General features: G+C 38.4%; 1 protein-coding gene across 1 annotated transcript in view; it reads left to right on the forward strand.

The window, feature by feature from the left end:
- The window catches only part of stau2 (staufen double-stranded RNA binding protein 2), a 332589-nt gene that overhangs the window by 204518 nt on the left and 108697 nt on the right, over positions 1-19374 (forward strand). Inside the window, 1 exon segment of the mRNA XM_064949687.1 lies at positions 5184-5297. Coding sequence (XP_064805759.1) covers positions 5184-5297 — 114 coding nt within the window.

The raw sequence follows: 19374 nt of genomic DNA on the forward strand, positions 1-19374 counted from the left end.
ACATCTCTATCCACCCTTACCCTCTCTGTTCTGTTTACGTTAGCCTTCCACATCTGTCAGGTTAAACTAGAGAGATGTTTTTCTGAGTGGGCTACATCTCTATCCACCCTTACCCTCTCTGTTCTGTTTACGTTAGCCTTCCACATCTGTCAGGTTAAACTAGAGAGATGTTTTTCTGAGTGGGCTACATCTCTATCCACCCTTACCCTCTCTGTTCTGTTTACGTTAGCCTTCCACATCTGTCAGGTTAAACTAGAGAGATGTTTTTCTGAGTGGGCTACATCTCTATCCACCCTTACCCTCTCTGTTCTGTTTACGTTAGCCTTCCACATCTGTCAGGTTAAACTAGAGAGATGTTTTTCTGAGTGGGCTACATCTCTATCCACCCTTACCCTCTCTGTTCTGTTTACGTTAGCCTTCCACATCTGTCAGGTTAAACTAGAGAGATGTTTTTCTGAGTGGGCTACATCTCTATCCACCCTTATCCTCTCTGTTCTGTTTACGTTAGCCTTCCACATCTGTCATTATCTTCCCGAATGAAAACGTCCGAAGCATCTGACCCGTTCTGCTCTACGACCACTTTACGTGTCACAGGGAATCGTCTGAAGGTGAACAGCTGAAATATGTGGACACCTGCTGGTCTAAGATTACAATCCAAAACCATGTCCATTTAATATGGAGTGCCCCCCCCCTCCCTCCCTCACCCTTTGCTGCTATCACAGCCTCCACTCTTCTGGGAAGGCTTTCCACTAGATGTTGGAACATTGCTGCTATAACAGCCTCTACTCTTCTGGGAAGGCTTTCCACTAGATGTTGGAACATTGCTGCTATAACAGCCTCCACTCTTCTGGGAAGGCTTTCCACTAGATGTTGGAACATTGCTGCTATAACAGCCTCCACTCTTCTAGGAAGGCTTTCCACTAGATGTTGGAACATTGCTGCTATAACAGCCTCCACTCTTCTGGGAAGGCTTTCCACTAGATGTTGGAACATTGCTGCTATAACAGCTTCCACTCTTCTGGGAAGGCTTTCCACTAGATGTTGGAACATTGCTGCTATAACAGCCTCCACTCTTCTGGGAAGGCTTTCCACTAGATGTTGGAACATTGCTGCTATAACAGCCTCCACTCTTCTGGGAAGGCTTTCCACTAGATGTTGGAACATTGCTGCTATAACAGCCTCCACTCTCCTGGGAAGGCTTTCCACTAGATGTTGGAACATTGCTGCTATAACAGCCTCTACTCTTCTGGGAAGGCTTTCCACTAGATGTTGGAACATTGCTGCTATAACAGCCTCCACTCTTCTGGGAAGGCTTTCCACTAGATGTTGGAACATTGCTGCTATAACAGCCTCCACTCTTCTAGGAAGGCTTTCCACTAGATGTTGGAACATTGCTGCTATAACAGCCTCCACTCTTCTGGGAAGGCTTTCCACTAGATGTTGGAACATTGCTGCTATAACAGCTTCCACTCTTCTGGGAAGGCTTTCCACTAGATGTTGGAACATTGCTGCTATAACAGTCTCCACTCTTCTAGGAAGGCTTTCCACTAGATGTTGGAACATTGCTGCTATAACAGCCTCCACTCTTCTGGGAAGGCTTTCCACTAGATGTTGGAACATTGCTGCTATAACAGCCTCCACTCTTCTGGGAAGGCTTTCCACTAGATGTTGGAACATTGCTGCTATAACAGCCTCCACTCCTCTGGGAAGGCTTTCCACTAGATGTTGGAACATTGCTGCTATAATAGCCTCCACTCTTCTGGGAAGGCTTCCCACTAGATGTTGGAACATTGCTGCTATAACAGCCTCCACTCTTCTGGGAAGGCTTTCCACTAGATGTTGGAACATTGCTGCAGGAACTTGCTTCCATTCACCTTTAGCAGGGCAGAAATATGACAAACTGACTTGTTGGGAAGGTGGCATCCTATGACGGTGCCACGTTGAAAGTCACTGAGCTCTTCAGTAAGGCCCATTCTACTGCCAATGCTTGTCTATGGAGATTGCATGGTTGGGTGCTGAATGTTATAGAAACATTGCTTTCGTCAGAGAATCCTACTTTTGCAGCAATTGCAACCTTGCAGACCTTTTGGCATTCCAGTTGTCAATTTGTTGAGGTCATCTGAAGAGATTTCACCCCATGCTTCCTGAAGCACCTCCCACAAGTTGGATTGGCTTGATGGGCACTTCTTACGTACCACACGGTCAAGCTGCTCCCACAACAGCTCAATAGGGTTGAGATCCGGTGACTGTGCTGGCCACTCCATTATAGACAGAATACCAGCTGACTGCTTCTTCCCTAAATAGTTATTGCATAGTTTGGAGCTGTGCTTTGGGTCGTTGTCCTGTTGTAGGAGGAAATTGGCTCCAATTAAGGGCCGTCCACAGGGTTTGGCATGGCGTTGCAAAATGGAGTGATAGCCTTCCTTCTTCAAGATCCCTTTTACCCTGTACAAATCTTCTACTTTACCACCACCAAAGCCCCCCCAGACCATCACTTTACCACCACCAAAGCCCCCCCAGACCATCACTTTACCACCACCAAAGCCCCCAGACCATCACTTTACCACCACCAAAGCCCCCCAGACCATCACTTTACCACCACCAAAGCCCCCAGACCATCACTTTACCATCACCAAAGCCCCCCCAGACCATCACTTTACCTCCACCAAAGCCCCCCAGACCATCACTTTACCATCACCAAAGCCCCCAGACCATCACTTTACCACCACCAAAGCCCCCCAGACCATCACTTTACCACCACCAAAGCCCCCCAGACCATCACTTTACCACCACCAAAGCCCCCAGACCATCACTTTACCACCACCAAAGCCCCCAGACCATCACTTTACCACCACCAAAGCCCCCAGACCATCACTTTACCATCACCAAAGCCCCCCAGACCATCACTTTACCTCCACCAAAGCCCCCAGACCATCACTTTACCATCACCAAAGCCCCCCAGACCATCACATTGTCTCCACCAAAGCCCCCCAGACCATCACTTTACCACCACCAAAGCCCCCCAGACCATCACTTTACCACCACCAAAGCCCCCCAGACCATCACTTTACCACCACCAAAGCCCCCCAGACCATCACTTTACCACCACCAAAGCCCCCAGACCATCACTTTACCACCACCAAAGCCCCCCAGACCATCACTTTACCATCACCAAAGCCCCCAGACCATCACTTTACCATCACCAAAGCCCCCCAGACCATCACTTTACCACCACCAAAGCCCCCCAGACCATCACATTGTCTCCACCAAAGCCCCCCAGACCATCACTTTACCACCACCAAAGCCCCCCAGACCATCACTTTACCATCACCAAAGCCCCCCAGACCATCACTTTACCACCACCAAAGCCCCCAGACCATCACTTTACCACCACCAAAGCCCCCAGACCATCACTTTACCATCACCAAAGCCCCCCAGACCATCACTTTACCACCACCAAAGCCCCCCAGACCATCACTTTACCACCACCAAAGCCCCCAGACCATCACTTTACCACCACCAAAGCCCCCAGACCATCACTTTACCACCACCAAAGCCCCCCAGACCATCACTTTACCACCACCAAAGCCCCCAGACCATCACTTTACCTCCACCAAAGCCCCCAGACCATCACTTTACCTCCACCAAAGCCTCCAGACCATCTCCTTTTACCCTGTACAAATCATTACCACCACCAAAGCCCCCAGACCATCACTTTACCACCACCAAAGCCCCCAGACCATCACTTTACCACCACCAAAGCCCCCCAGACCATCACTTTACCTCCACCAAAGCCCCCAGACCATCACTTTACCTCCACCAAAGCCCCCCAGACCATCACTTTACCACCAACAAAGCCCCCAGACCATCACTTTACCACCACCAAAGCCCCCAGACCATCACTTTACCTCCACCAAAGCCCCCCCAGACCATCACTTTACCTCCACCAAAGCCCCCAGACCATCACTTTACCTCCACCAAAGCCCCCCAGACCATCACTTTACCACCAACAAACCCCCAGACCATCACTTTACCTCCACCAAAGAACCCCCAGACCATCACTTTACCTCCACCAAAGCCCCCCCAGACCATCACTTTACCACCACCAAAGCCCCCCAGACCATCACTTTACCTCCACCAAAGCCCCCCCAGACCATCACTTTACCACCACCAAAGCCCCCCCAGACCATCACTTTACCACCACCAAAGCCCCCCCAGACCATCACTTTACCATCACCAAAGCCCCCCCAGACCATCACATTGCCTCCACCATGTTTGACAGATGGTTCACTCCTCCAGTATTTTTTCTGCATCTCATGAATGTTCTTCTTTGTGATCTGACCACCTCAAACTTAGATGTGTCTGTCCGTAACACTCTTCAACTCTGCCTAGAAGGCCAGCATCCCGGATACACCTCTTCACTGTTGACGTTGAGACTGGTGTTTTGCGGGTACTATTTAATGAAGCTGCCAGTTGAGGACTTGTGAGGCGTCTGTTTCTCAAACGAAACACTCTAATGTACTTGTCCTCTTGCTCAGTTGTGCACCGGGGCCTCCCACTCCTCTTTGTATTCTGGTTAGAGCCAGTTTGTGCTGTTCTGTGAAGGGAGTAGTACACAGCGTTGTACGAGATCTTCAGTTTCTTGGCAATTTATCACATGGAACAGCCTTCATTTCTCAGAACAAGAATAGACTGACGAGTTTCAGAAGAAAGGTCTTTTGTTTCTGGCCATTTTGAGCCTGTAATCGAACCCACAAATGCTGATGCTCCAGATACACAACTAGTCTAAAGAAGGCCAGTTTTATTGCTTCTTTAATCAGAACAACAGTTTCAGCTGTGCTAACATAATTGCAAAAGGGTTTTCTAATGATCAATTAGCCTTTTAAAATTATAAACTTGGATTAGCCAACACAACGTGCGATTGGAACACAGGAGTGATGGTTGTTGATAATGGGCACCTGTACTCCTATGTAGATATTCCATTAGTAATCAGCCATTTCCAGCTACAATAGTCATTTACAACATTAACAATGTCTACACTGTATTTCTGATCAATTTGATGTTATTTTAATGGACAAAAATGTACTTAATGGACAAAAAAAAGTGCTTTTCTTTCAAAAACTGACCCCAAACTTTGAACAGTGGTGTAATTGTCATTGTGTGTTTGTCCCTGTGTCTTTCAGGTGCTGTACAGCGATGGTCAGAATGGTAGAGAGTTCATGACCTACCTGACACTCTCACCTGTACAGATGACTTTCCATGGCATCGGGAGCTCCATCGAAGCCAGCCACGACCAGGTAGGATAACTAACCAACTCCACCTGGGGAGGGAGGAGGGAGTAGGGGAGGGAGGGAGGGATTAGGGGAGGGAGGGAGGGATTAGGGGAGGGAGGAGGGAGTAGGGGAGGGAGGGAGGGATTAGGGGAATATGGCATCTTGGTGGGGTTTTGGTGGCGTCTTGGTTGGGTTTTGGTGGCGTTTTGGTTGGGTTTTGGTTCTACGTTGTGTTTGGGTTTTATTGTGGTAATGCTTTGGGGTTTTGTCTGTCTCACTGTCTCAACAGTGACTGGCCCTTGGCTCCAAACCAGAGGGTTTTGTCTGTCTCACTGTCTCATTAACAGTGACTGGCCCTTGGCTCCAAACCAGAGGGTTTTGTCTGTCTCACTGTCTCAACAGTGACTCTTGGTTCCAAACCAGGGTTTTTGTCTGTCTCACTGTCTCAACAGTGACTGGCCCTTGGCTCCAAACCAGAGGGTTTTGTCTGTCTCACTGTCTCAACAGTGACTGGCCCTTGGCTCCAAACCAGAGGGTTTTGTCTGTCTCACTGTCTCATTAACAGTGACTGGCCCTTGGCTCCAAACCAGAGGGTTTTGTCTGTCTCACTGTCTCAACAGTGACTGGCCCTTGGCTCCAAACCAGAGGGTTTTGTCTGTCTCAGTTCGTCATTAATGACCTGAAGTCTGATACACACACAGGCCGACACACACACACACTGATACACACACGCTGATACACACACACACACACACACACACTGATAGACACACACACACACACACACACTGATACACACACGCTGATATACACACACACACACACACACTGATACACACACGCTGATACACACACACACACACACACACACTGATAGACACACACACACACACACACACACTGATACACACACGCTGATACACACACACACACACACACACTGATACACACACGCTGATACACACACACACACACACACACACACACACACACACTGATAGACACACACACTGATACACACACACTGATACACACACGCTGATACACACACACACACACACACACACACTGATAGACACACACACTGATAGACACACAGGCCGACACACACACACTTTGTTTCTTTCTCTCTGATTTTCCTTCCAAATAATGATCTCTGAATGTCAGGATGCCCCTTGTTTAGTGTGTGTGTCCAGCCAGCTCTCTACATTCACGAGGTGTGTGTCCAGCCAGCTCTCTATATTCACGAGGTGTGTGTCCAGCCAGCTCTCTATATTCACGAGGTGTGTGTCCAGCCAGCTCTCTATATTCACGAGGTGTGTGTCCAGCCAGCTCTCTATATTCGCGAGGTGTGTGTCCAGCCAGCTCTCTATATTCACGAGGTGTGTGTCCAGCCAGCTCTCTATATTCACGAGGTGTGTGTCCAGCCAGCTCTCTATATTCACGAGGTGTGTGTCCCGCCAGCTCTCTATATTCACGAGGTGTGTGTCCAGCCAGCTCTCTATATTCACGAGGTGTGTGTCCAGCCAGCTCTCTATATTCGCGAGGTGTGAGGAACAGCCAGTCAGGTGGGGCTGTATTCAGGAGGTGTCTCTTTATCCTCCCAAGCAGAACACCTGTTGCTTATGTTATCAAATCTAAACATAGGACAGACTTTTTTCCCCCAGATCCTTGAAAGCCTCTCCTCTCCACTCTTCTCCTCTCCACTCTTCTCCACTCCTCTCCTCATTTCTTCTCCTCTCCTCATTTCTTCTCCTCTCTTTAATTAAGCCTTTCTGAGGACTGGGGGCTAATTCCTCTCCTCTCTTCTCCTCTCTTTTCTTCTCTCTTCTCCTCTCCACTCTTCTCCACTCCTCTCCTCATTTCTTCTCCTCTCCTTCTTTAATTAAGCCTTTCTGACTGACTGGGGGCTAATTCCTCTTTTCTCTCTCTTCTCCTCTCCACTCTTCTCCACTCTCTCCTCATTTCTTCTCCTCATTTCTTCTTCTCCTTTCTGAGGACCACTCTTCTCCACTCCTCTCCTCATTTCTTCTCCTCTCCTCATTTCTTCTCCTCTCCTTAATTAAGCCTTTCTGACTGACTGGGGGCTAATTCCTCTCCTCTCCTCTCTTCTCCTCTCTTCTCTTCTCTTCTTCTCTCTTCTCCTCTCCACTCTTCTCCACTCCTCTCCTCATTTCTTCTCCTCTCCTCATTTCTTCTCCTCTCCTTAATTAAGCCTTTCTGACTGACTGGGGGCTAATTCCTCTCCTTTCTTCTCTTCTCTTCTCTTCTCCTCTCTTCTCTTATCTTCTCTTCTTCTCTCTTCTCCTCTCTACTCTTCTCCTCTCCAGTCCTCTCCTCATTTCTTCTCCTCTCCTTCCCTCTCCTCTCCATGAGAATTCGCTATGATGCTAATTTTGTTGCCATGCTTGTAATAGATGCCCAATGAGTTGTTTTTGTGTTTTAGTGCCCCCTTGTGTACTATGTTGGTAATATCATAAATCCTGGGATGGCAGAAGAACGATATGTCGGTATGAAAATCCGGATGCCTCCCAAGCCTACAGTAAACCTCCAATATAGTCATTCATAAACTTTTTTAAATTCTATATGTACTAGGAAGCTAAATATTTGTTTCTTGGGTTTCAAGAATGTGACTAATCAAAGTGCCAATGAAACAAATTACTAACTGAACTGATTGAAAGTTAAGGGGATATTGGTGAACAGATGCTGTGGTCAAGGCTATGTCGGCGCTAATGAAATCACTAGCGCTTACTCAGGTATTCAACTCAGGTAGGTCTTTGAGTTTTAGTTTAGAAAAACCATCTCTCCGCAGAAGTGACAGCGACAGTAAATGTTTTAAACAGCTTGATTGCCGTAGAACCGTCAGGGAAACTGGCCTGTAGGGAGAAGTGTTTCAAATGCAGTAGTTCTGCGACATCTTTGATTGATTCGTTCTCCTTAATTCCCGGCCTCAACACGTTAAGGAAAGAGATGAATTGTATTTGCAGATAACAAACAAACGATCATCTTTAGCGGTTCTTTAATGGTTCTTTAGCGGTTCTTTAGCGGTTCTTTAACGGTTCTTTAACGGTTCTTTAGCGGTTCTTTAACGGTTCTTTAACCATTCTTTAGCGGTTCTTTAGTGGTTCTTTAGCGGTTCTTTAACAGTTCTTTAGCGGTTCTTTAACAGTTCTTTAACGGTTCTTTAGCGGTTCTTTAACGGTTCTTTAGCGGTTCTTTAACAGTTCTTTAACAGTTCTTTAGTGGTTCTTTAACCGTTCTTTAGCAGTTATTTAGTGGTTCTTTAACCGTTCTTTAGCAGTTCTTTAGCGGTTCTTTAACCGTTCTTGAGGGTTCAAACAAAAACATAAAACGGTTTGTGTTTTCATTCATACTGGCGAACCGGCGTTTTGAGTTGTGTGGTTGCAATATCAACAGTCCCTAATCTCTGGTATATATCTTGGCATGCGTTATTCAAGGATACATTTCAATTGTGTGCAGCACAACAGACATATAATGCACAATGTCTCAGGAAAGACTGTCCGGGTTGGCAATACCCAGTAGAGACAACAGACGGGACCCACAACCTGCACTACAGGCTGTGGTGGACCCATTCTACATACTGTAGTTACTATAGTAGTTACTGTAGGCCTCTATATACTGTAGTTACTATAGTAGTTACTATAGGCCTCTATATACTGTAGTTACTATAGTAGTTACTATAGGCCTCTACATACTGTAGTTACTATAGTAGTTACTATAGGCCTCTACATACTGTAGTTACTATAGTAGTTACTATAGGCCTCTATATACTGTAGTTACTATAGTAGTTACTATAGGTCTCTATATACTGTAGTTACTATAGTAGTTACTATAGGTCTCTATATACTGTAGTTACTATAGTAGTTACTATAGGCCTCTATATACTGTAGTTACTATAGGCCTCTATATACTGTAGTTACTATAGTAGTTACTATAGGTCTCTATATACTGTAGTTACTATAGTAGTTACTATAGTAGTTACTATAGGCCTCTATATACTGTAGTTACTATAGTAGTTACTATAGTAGTTACTGTAGGCCTCTATATACTGTAGTTACTATAGTAGTTACTATATGTCTCTATATACTGTAGTTACTATAGGCCTCTATATACTGTAGTTACTATAGTAGTTACTATATGTCTCTATATACTGTAGTTACTATAGTAGTTACTATATGTCTCTATATACTGTAGTTACTATAGTAGTTACTATAGGTCTCTATATACTGTAGTTACTATAGGTCTCTATATACTGTAGTTACTATAGTAGTTACTATAGGCCTCTACATACTGTAGTTACTATAGTAGTTACTATATGTCTCTATATACTGTAGTTACTATAGTAGTTACTATAGGCCTCTATATACTGTAGTTACTATAGTAGTTACTATAGGTCTCTATATACTGTAGTTACTATAGGTCTCTATATACTGTAGTTACTATAGTAGTTACTATAGGCCTCTACATACTGTAGTTACTATAGTAGTTACTATATGTCTCTATATACTGTAGTTACTATAGTAGTTACTATAGGCCTCTATATACTGTAGTTACTATAGTAGTTACTATAGGCCTCTATATACTGTAGTTACTATAGTAGTTACTATAGGTCTCTATATACTGTAGTTACTATAGTAGTTACTATAGGTCTCTATATACTGTAGTTACTATAGTAGTTACTATAGGTCTCTATATACTGTAGTTACTATAGGCCTCTATATACTGTAGTTACTATAGGCCTCTATATACTGTAGTTACTATAGTAGTTACTATAGGCCTCTATATACTGTAGTTACTATAGGTCTCTATATACTGTAGTTACTATAGTAGTTACTATAGGCCTCTATATACTGTAGTTACTATAGGCCTCTATATACTGTAGTTACTATAGTAGTTACTATAGGCCTCTACATACTGTAGTTACTATAGTAGTTACTATAGGTCTCTATATAATGTAGTTACTATAGTAGTTACTATAGGTCTCTATATACTGTAGTTACTATAGTAGTTACTATAGGCCTCTATATACTGTAGTTACTATAGTAGTTACTATAGGCCTCTATATACTGTAGTTACTATAGGTCTCTATATACTGTAGTTACTATAGGTTTCTATATACTGTAGTTACTATAGGCCTCTATATACTGTAGTTACTATAGGTTTCTATATACTGTAGTTACTATAGGCCTCTATATACTGTAGATACTATAGGTCTCTATATACTGTAGTTACTATAGGTTTCTATATACTGTAGTTACTATAGGCCTCTATATACTGTAGTTACTATAGTAGTTACTATAGGTCTCTATATACTGTAGTTACTATAGTAGTTACTATAGGCCTCTATATACTGTTGCTACTATAGTAGTTACTATACGCCTATATATACTGTAGTTACTATAGTAGTTACTATAGGCCTCTATATACTGTAGTTACTATAGTAGTTACTATAGGCCTCTATATACTGTAGTTACTATAGTAGTTACTATAGGCCTCTATATACTGTAGCTACTATAGTAGTTACTATAGGCCTCTATATACTGTAGTTACTATAGTAGTTACTATAGTAGTTACTATAGGCCTCTATATACTGTAGTTACTATAGGCCTCTATATACTGTAGTTACTATAGTAGTTACTATAGGCCTCTATATACTGTAGTTAGTATAGTAGTTACTATAGGCCTCTATATACTGTAGTTACTATAGTAGTTACTATAGGCCTCTATATACTGTAGTTACTATAGGTTTCTATATACTGTAGTTACTATAGGCCTCTATATACTGTAGTTACTATAGGTCTCTATATACTGTAGTTACTATAGGTTTCTATATACTGTAGTTACTATAGGCCTCTATATACTGTAGTTACTATAGTAGTTACTATAGGCCTCTATATACTGTAGTTACTATAGTAGTTACTATAAGTCTCTATATACTGTAGTTACTATAGTAGTTACTATAGGCCTCTATATACTGTAGTTACTATAGTAGTTACTATAGGCCTCTATATACTGTAGTTACTATAGTAGTTACTATAGGTCTCTATATACTGTAGTTACTATAGTAGTTACTATAGGCCTCTATATACTGTAGTTACTATAGGCCTCTATATACTGTAGTTACTATAGTAGTTACTATAGGCCTCTACATACTGTAGTTACTATAGTAGTTACTATAGGTCTCTATATAATGTAGTTACTATAGTAGTTACTATAGGTCTCTATATACTGTAGTTACTATAGTAGTTACTATAGGCCTCTATATACTGTAGTTACTATAGTAGTTACTATAGGCCTCTATATACTGTAGTTACTATAGGTCTCTATATACTGTAGTTACTATAGGTTTCTATATACTGTAGTTACTATAGGCCTCTATATACTGTAGTTACTATAGGTTTCTATATACTGTAGTTACTATAGGCCTCTATATACTGTAGATACTATAGGTCTCTATATACTGTAGTTACTATAGGTTTCTATATACTGTAGTTACTATAGGCCTCTATATACTGTAGTTACTATAGTAGTTACTATAGGTCTCTATATACTGTAGTTACTATAGTAGTTACTATAGGCCTCTATATACTGTTGCTACTATAGTAGTTACTATAGGCCTCTATATACTGTAGTTACTATAGTAGTTACTATAGGCCTCTATATACTGTAGTTACTATAGTAGTTACTATAGGCCTCTATATACTGTAGCTACTATAGTAGTTACTATAGGCCTCTATATACTGTAGTTACTATAGTAGTTACTATAGTAGTTACTATAGGCCTCTATATACTGTAGTTACTATAGTAGTTACTATAGGCCTCTATATACTGTAGTTACTATAGTAGTTACTATAGGCCTCTATATACTGTAGTTACTATAGTAGTTACTATAGGCCTCTATATACTGTAGCTACTATAGTAGTTACTATAGGCCTCTATATACTGTAGTTACTATAGTAGTTACTATAGTAGTTACTATAGGCCTCTATATACTGTAGTTACTATAGGCCTCTATATACTGTAGTTACTATAGTAGTTACTATAGGCCTCTATATACTGTAGTTAGTATAGTAGTTACTATAGGCCTCTATATACTGTAGTTACTATAGTAGTTACTATAGGCCTCTATATACTGTAGTTACTATAGGTTTCTATATACTGTAGTTACTATAGGCCTCTATATACTGTAGTTACTATAGGTCTCTATATACTGTAGTTACTATAGGTTTCTATATACTGTAGTTACTATAGGCCTCTATATACTGTAGTTACTATAGTAGTTACTATAGGCCTCTATATACTGTAGTTACTATAGTAGTTACTATAAGTCTCTATATACTGTAGTTACTATAGTAGTTACTATAGGCCTCTATATACTGTAGTTACTATAGTAGTTACTATAGGCCTCTATATACTGTAGTTACTATAGTAGTTACTATAGTAGTTACTATAGGCCTCTATATACTGTAGTTACTATAGTAGTTACTATAGGCCTCTATATACTGTAGTTACTATGGTAGTTACTATAGGCCTCTATATACTGTAGTTACTATAGTAGTTACTATAGTAGTTACTATAGGCCTCTATATACTGTAGTTACTATAGGCCTCTATATACTGTAGTTACTATAGTAGTTACTATAGGCCTCTATATACTGTAGTTACTATAGGCCTCTATATACTGTAGTTACTATAGGCCTCTATATACTGTAGTTACTATAGTAGTTACTGTAGGTCTCTATATACTGTAGTTACTATAGTAGTTACTATAGGTCTCTATATATTGTAGTTACTATAGTAGTTACTATAGGCCTCTATATACTGTAGTTACTATAGGCCTCTATATACTGTAGTTACTATAGGCCTCTATATACTGTAGTTACTATAGGCCTCTATATACTGTAGTTACTATAGGCCTCTATATACTGTAGTTACTATAGTAGTTACTATAGGCCTCTATATACTGTAGTTACTATAGTAGTTACTATAGGCCTCTATATACTGTAGTTACTATAGTAGTTACTATAGGCCTCTATATACTGTAGTTACTATAGGCCTCTATATACTGTAGTTACTATAGTAGTTACTATAGGTCTCTATATACTGTAGTTACTATAGTAGTTACTATAGGTCTCTATATAATGTAGTTACTATACATTTGGCCTCTATATACTGTAGTTACTATAGTAGTTACTATAAGTCTCTATATACTGTAGTTACTATAGTAGTTACTATAGGCCTCTATATACTGTAGTTACTATAGTAGTTACTATAGGCCTCTATATACTGTAGTTACTATAGTAGTTACTATAGTAGTTACTATAGGCCTCTATATACTGTAGTTACTATAGTAGTTACTATAGTAGTTACTATGGTAGTTACTATCTATATACTGTAGTTACTAGTAGTTACTACTATAGGCCTCTATATACTAGTAGTTATATATAGTAGTTACTATAGGCCTCTATATACTGTAGTTACTATAGGCCTCTATATACTGTAGTTACTATAGGCCTCTATATACTGTAGTTACTATAGTAGTTACTGTAGGTCTCTATATACTGTAGTTACTATAGTAGTTACTATAGGTCTCTATATATTGTAGTTACTATAGTAGTTACTATAGGCCTCTATATACTGTAGTTACTATAGGCCTCTATATACTGTAGTTACTATAGGCCTCTATATACTGTAGTTACTATAGGCCTCTATATACTGTAGTTACTATAGGCCTCTATATACTGTAGTTACTATAGTAGTTACTATAGGCCTCTATATACTGTAGTTACTATAGTAGTTACTATAGGCCTCTATATACTGTAGTTACTATAGTAGTTACTATAGGCCTCTATATACTGTAGTTACTATAGGCCTCTATATACTGTAGTTACTATAGTAGTTACTATAGGTCTCTATATACTGTAGTTACTATAGTAGTTACTATAGGTCTCTATATAATGTAGTTACTATACATTTGGCCTCTATATACTGTAGTTACTATAGTAGTTACTATAGGTCTCTATATACTGTAGTTACTATAGGCCTCTATATACTGTAGTTACTATAGTAGTTACTATAGGCCTCTATATACTGTAGTTACTATAGGCCTCTATATACTGTAGTTACTATAGTAGTTACTATAGGTTTCTATATACTGTAGTTACTATAGGCCTCTATATACTGTAGTTACTATAGTAGTTACTATAGGTCTCTATATACTGTAGTTACTATAGTAGTTACTATAGTCCTCTATATACTGTAGTTACTATAGTAGTTACTATAGGTCTCTATATACTGTAGTTACTATAGTAGTTACTATAGGTCTCTATATACTGTAGTTACTATAGTAGTTACTATAGGTCTCTATATACTGTAGTTACTATAGTAGTTACTATAGGTCTCTATATACTGTAGTTACTATAGTAGTTACTATAGGTCTCTATATACTGTAGTTACTATAGGTCTCTATATACTGTAGTTACTATAGGCCTCTATATACTGTAGTTACTATAGTAGTTACTGTAGGTCTCTATATACTGTAGTTACTATAGTAGTTACTATAGGCCTCTATATACTGTAGTTACTATAGGCCTCTATATACTGTAGTTACTATAGTAGTTACTATAGGCCTCTATATACTGTAGTTACTATAGTAGTTACTATAGGTCTCTATATACTGTAGTTACTATAGTAGTTACTATAGGTCTCTATATACTGTAGTTACTATAGGTCTCTATATACTGTAGTTACTATAGTAGTTACTATAGGCCTGTATATACTGTAGTTACTATAGTAGTTACTATAGGTCTCTATATATTGTAGTTACTATAGTAGTTACTATAGGCCTCTATATACTGTAGTTACTATAGGCCTCTATATACTGTAGTTACTATAGTAGTTACTATAGGCCTCTATATACTGTAGTTACTATAGTAGTTACTATATGTCTCTATATACTGTAGTTACTATAGTAGTTACTATAGGTCTCTATATACTGTAGTTACTATAGTAGTTACTATAGGTCTCTATATACTGTAGTTACTATAGGTCTCTATATACTGTAGTTACTATAAGTCTCTATATACTGTAGTTACTATAGTAGTTACTATAGGCCTCAATATACTGTAGTTACTATAGTAGTTACTATAGGCCTCTATATACTGTAGTTACTATAGTAGTTACTATAGTAGTTACTATAGGCCTCTATATACTGTAGTTACTATAGTAGTTACTATAGGCCTCTATATACTGTAGTTACTATGGTAGTTACTATAGGCCTCTATATACTGTAGTTACTATAGTAGTTACTATAGTAGTTACTATAGGCCTCTATATACTGTAGTTACTATAGGCCTCTATATACTGTAGTTACTATAGTAGTTACTATAGGCCTCTATATACTGTAGTTACTATAGGCCTCTATATACTGTAGTTACTATAGGCCTCTATATACTGTAGTTACTATAGTAGTTACTGTAGGTCTCTATATACTGTAGTTACTATAGTAGTTACTATAGGTCTCTATATATTGTAGTTACTATAGTAGTTACTATAGGCCTCTATATACTGTAGTTACTATAGGCCTCTATATACTGTAGTTACTATAGGCCTCTATATACTGTAGTTACTATAGGCCTCTATATACTGTAGTTACTATAGGCCTCTATATACTGTAGTTACTATAGTAGTTACTATAGGCCTCTATATACTGTAGTTACTATAGTAGTTACTATAGGCCTCTATATACTGTAGTTACTATAGTAGTTACTATAGGCCTCTATATACTGTAGTTACTATAGGCCTCTATATACTGTAGTTACTATAGTAGTTACTATAGGTCTCTATATACTGTAGTTACTATAGTAGTTACTATAGGTCTCTATATAATGTAGTTACTATACATTTGGCCTCTATATACTGTAGTTACTATAGTAGTTACTATAGGTCTCTATATACTGTAGTTACTATAGGCCTCTATATACTGTAGTTACTATAGTAGTTACTATAGTCCTCTATATACTGTAGTTACTATAGTAGTTACTATATGTCTCTATATACTGTAGTTACTATAGTAGTTACTATAGGCCTCTATATACTGTAGTTACTATAGGCCTCTATATACTGTAGTTACTATAGTAGTTACTATAGGTTTCTATATACTGTAGTTACTATAGGCCTCTATATACTGTAGTTACTATAGTAGTTACTATAGGTCTCTATATACTGTAGTTACTATAGTAGTTACTATAGTCCTCTATATACTGTAGTTACTATAGTAGTTACTATAGGTCTCTATATACTGTAGTTACTATAGTAGTTACTATAGGTCTCTATATACTGTAGTTACTATAGTAGTTACTATAGGTCTCTATATACTGTAGTTACTATAGTAGTTACTATAGGTCTCTATATACTGTAGTTACTATAGTAGTTACTATAGGTCTCTATATACTGTAGTTACTATAGGTCTCTATATACTGTAGTTACTATAGGCCTCTATATACTGTAGTTACTATAGTAGTTACTGTAGGTCTCTATATACTGTAGTTACTATAGTAGTTACTATAGGCCTCTATATACTGTAGTTACTATAGGCCTCTATATACTGTAGTTACTATAGTAGTTACTATAGGCCTCTATATACTGTAGTTACTATAGTAGTTACTATAGGTCTCTATATACTGTAGTTACTATAGTAGTTACTATAGGTCTCTATATACTGTAGTTACTATAGGTCTCTATATACTGTAGTTACTATAGGCCTCTATATACTGTAGTTACTATAGGCCTCTATATACTGTAGTTACTATAGTAGTTACTATAGGTCTCTATATACTGTAGTTACTATAGTAGTTACTATAGTCCTCTATATACTGTAGTTACTATAGTAGTTACTATAGGTCTCTATATACTGTAGTTACTATAGTAGTTACTATAGGTCTCTATATACTGTAGTTACTATAGTAGTTACTATAGGTCTCTATATACTGTAGTTACTATAGTAGTTACTATAGGTCTCTATATACTGTAGTTACTATAGTAGTTACTATAGGTCTCTATATACTGTAGTTACTATAGGTCTCTATATACTGTAGTTACTATAGGCCTCTATATACTGTAGTTACTATAGTAGTTACTGTAGGTCTCTATATACTGTTGTTACTATAGTAGTTACTATAGGCCTCTATATACTGTAGTTACTATAGGCCTCTATATACTGTAGTTACTATAGTAGTTACTATAGGCCTCTATATACTGTAGTTACTATAGTAGTTACTATAGGTCTCTATATACTGTAGTTACTATAGTAGTTACTATAGGTCTCTATATACTGTAGTTACTATAGGTCTCTATATACTGTAGTTACTATAGGCCTCTATATACTGTAGTTACTATAGGCCTCTATATACTGTAGTTACTATAGTAGTTACTATAGGCCTCTATATACTGTAGTTACTATAGTAGTTACTATATGTCTCTATATACTGTAGTTACTATAGTAGTTACTATAGGTCTCTATATACTGTAGTTACTATAGTAGTTACTATAGGTCTCTATATACTGTAGTTACTATAGGTCTCTATATACTGTAGTTACTATAGGCCTCTATATACTGTAGTTACTATAGTAGTTACTGTAGGTCTCTATATACTGTAGTTACTATAGTAGTTACTATAGGCCTCTATATACTGTAGTTACTATAGGCCTCTATATACTGTAGTTACTATAGTAGTTACTATAGGCCTCTATATACTGTAGTTACTATAGTAGTTACTATAGGTCTCTATATACTGTAGTTACTATAGTAGTTACTATAGGTCTCTATATACTGTAGTTACTATAGGTCTCTATATACTGTAGTGACTATAGTAGTTACTATAGGCCTCTATATACTGTAGTTACTATAGTAGTTACTATAGGTCTCTATATATTGTAGTTACTATAGTAGTTACTATAGGCCTCTATATACTGTAGTTACTATAGTAGTTACTATAGGCCTCTATATACTGTAGTTACTATAGTAGTTACTATAGGCCTCTCTATACTGTAGTTACTATAGTAGTTACTATATGTCTCTATATACTGTAGTTACTATAGTAGTTACTATAGGCCTCTATATACTGTAGTTACTATAGGTCTCTATATACTGTAGTTACTATAGTAGTTACTATAGGCCTGTATATACTGTAGTTACTATAGTAGTTACTATAGGCCTCTATATACTGTAGTTACTATAGTAGTTACTATAGGCCTCTATATACTGTAGTTACTATAGTAGTTACTATATGTCTCTATATACTGTAGTTACTATAGGTCTCTATATACTGTAGTTACTATAGTAGTTACTATATGTCTCTATATACTGTAGTTACTATAGTAGTTACTATAGGTCTCTATATACTGTAGTTACTATAGTAGTTACTATAGGTCTCTATATACTGTAGTTACTATAGGTCTCTATATACTGTAGTTACTATAGGCCTCTATATACTGTAGTTACTATAGTAGTTACTGTAGGTCTCTATATACTGTAGTTACTATAGTAGTTACTATAGGCCTCTATATACTGTAGTTACTATAGGCCTCTATATACTGTAGTTACTATAGTAGTTACTATAGGCCTCTATATACTGTAGTTACTATAGTAGTTACTATAGGTCTCTATATACTGTAGTTACTATAGTAGTTACTATAGGTCTCTATATACTGTAGTTACTATAGGTCTCTATATACTGTAGTGACTATAGTAGTTACTATAGGCCTCTATATACTGTAGTTACTATAGTAGTTACTATAGGTCTCTATATATTGTAGTTACTATAGTAGTTACTATAGGCCTCTATATACTGTAGTTACTATAGTAGTTACTATAGGCCTCTATATACTGTAGTTACTATAGTAGTTACTATAGGCCTCTCTATACTGTAGTTACTATAGTAGTTACTATATGTCTCTATATACTGTAGTTACTATAGTAGTTACTATAGGCCTCTATATACTGTAGTTACTATAGGTCTCTATATACTGTAGTTACTATAGTAGTTACTATAGGCCTGTATATACTGTAGTTACTATAGTAG

This window comes from Oncorhynchus masou, chromosome 30, assembly GCF_036934945.1.
Source record: "Oncorhynchus masou masou isolate Uvic2021 chromosome 30, UVic_Omas_1.1, whole genome shotgun sequence".
In the NCBI taxonomy this organism is placed as follows: domain Eukaryota; kingdom Metazoa; phylum Chordata; class Actinopteri; order Salmoniformes; family Salmonidae; genus Oncorhynchus; species Oncorhynchus masou.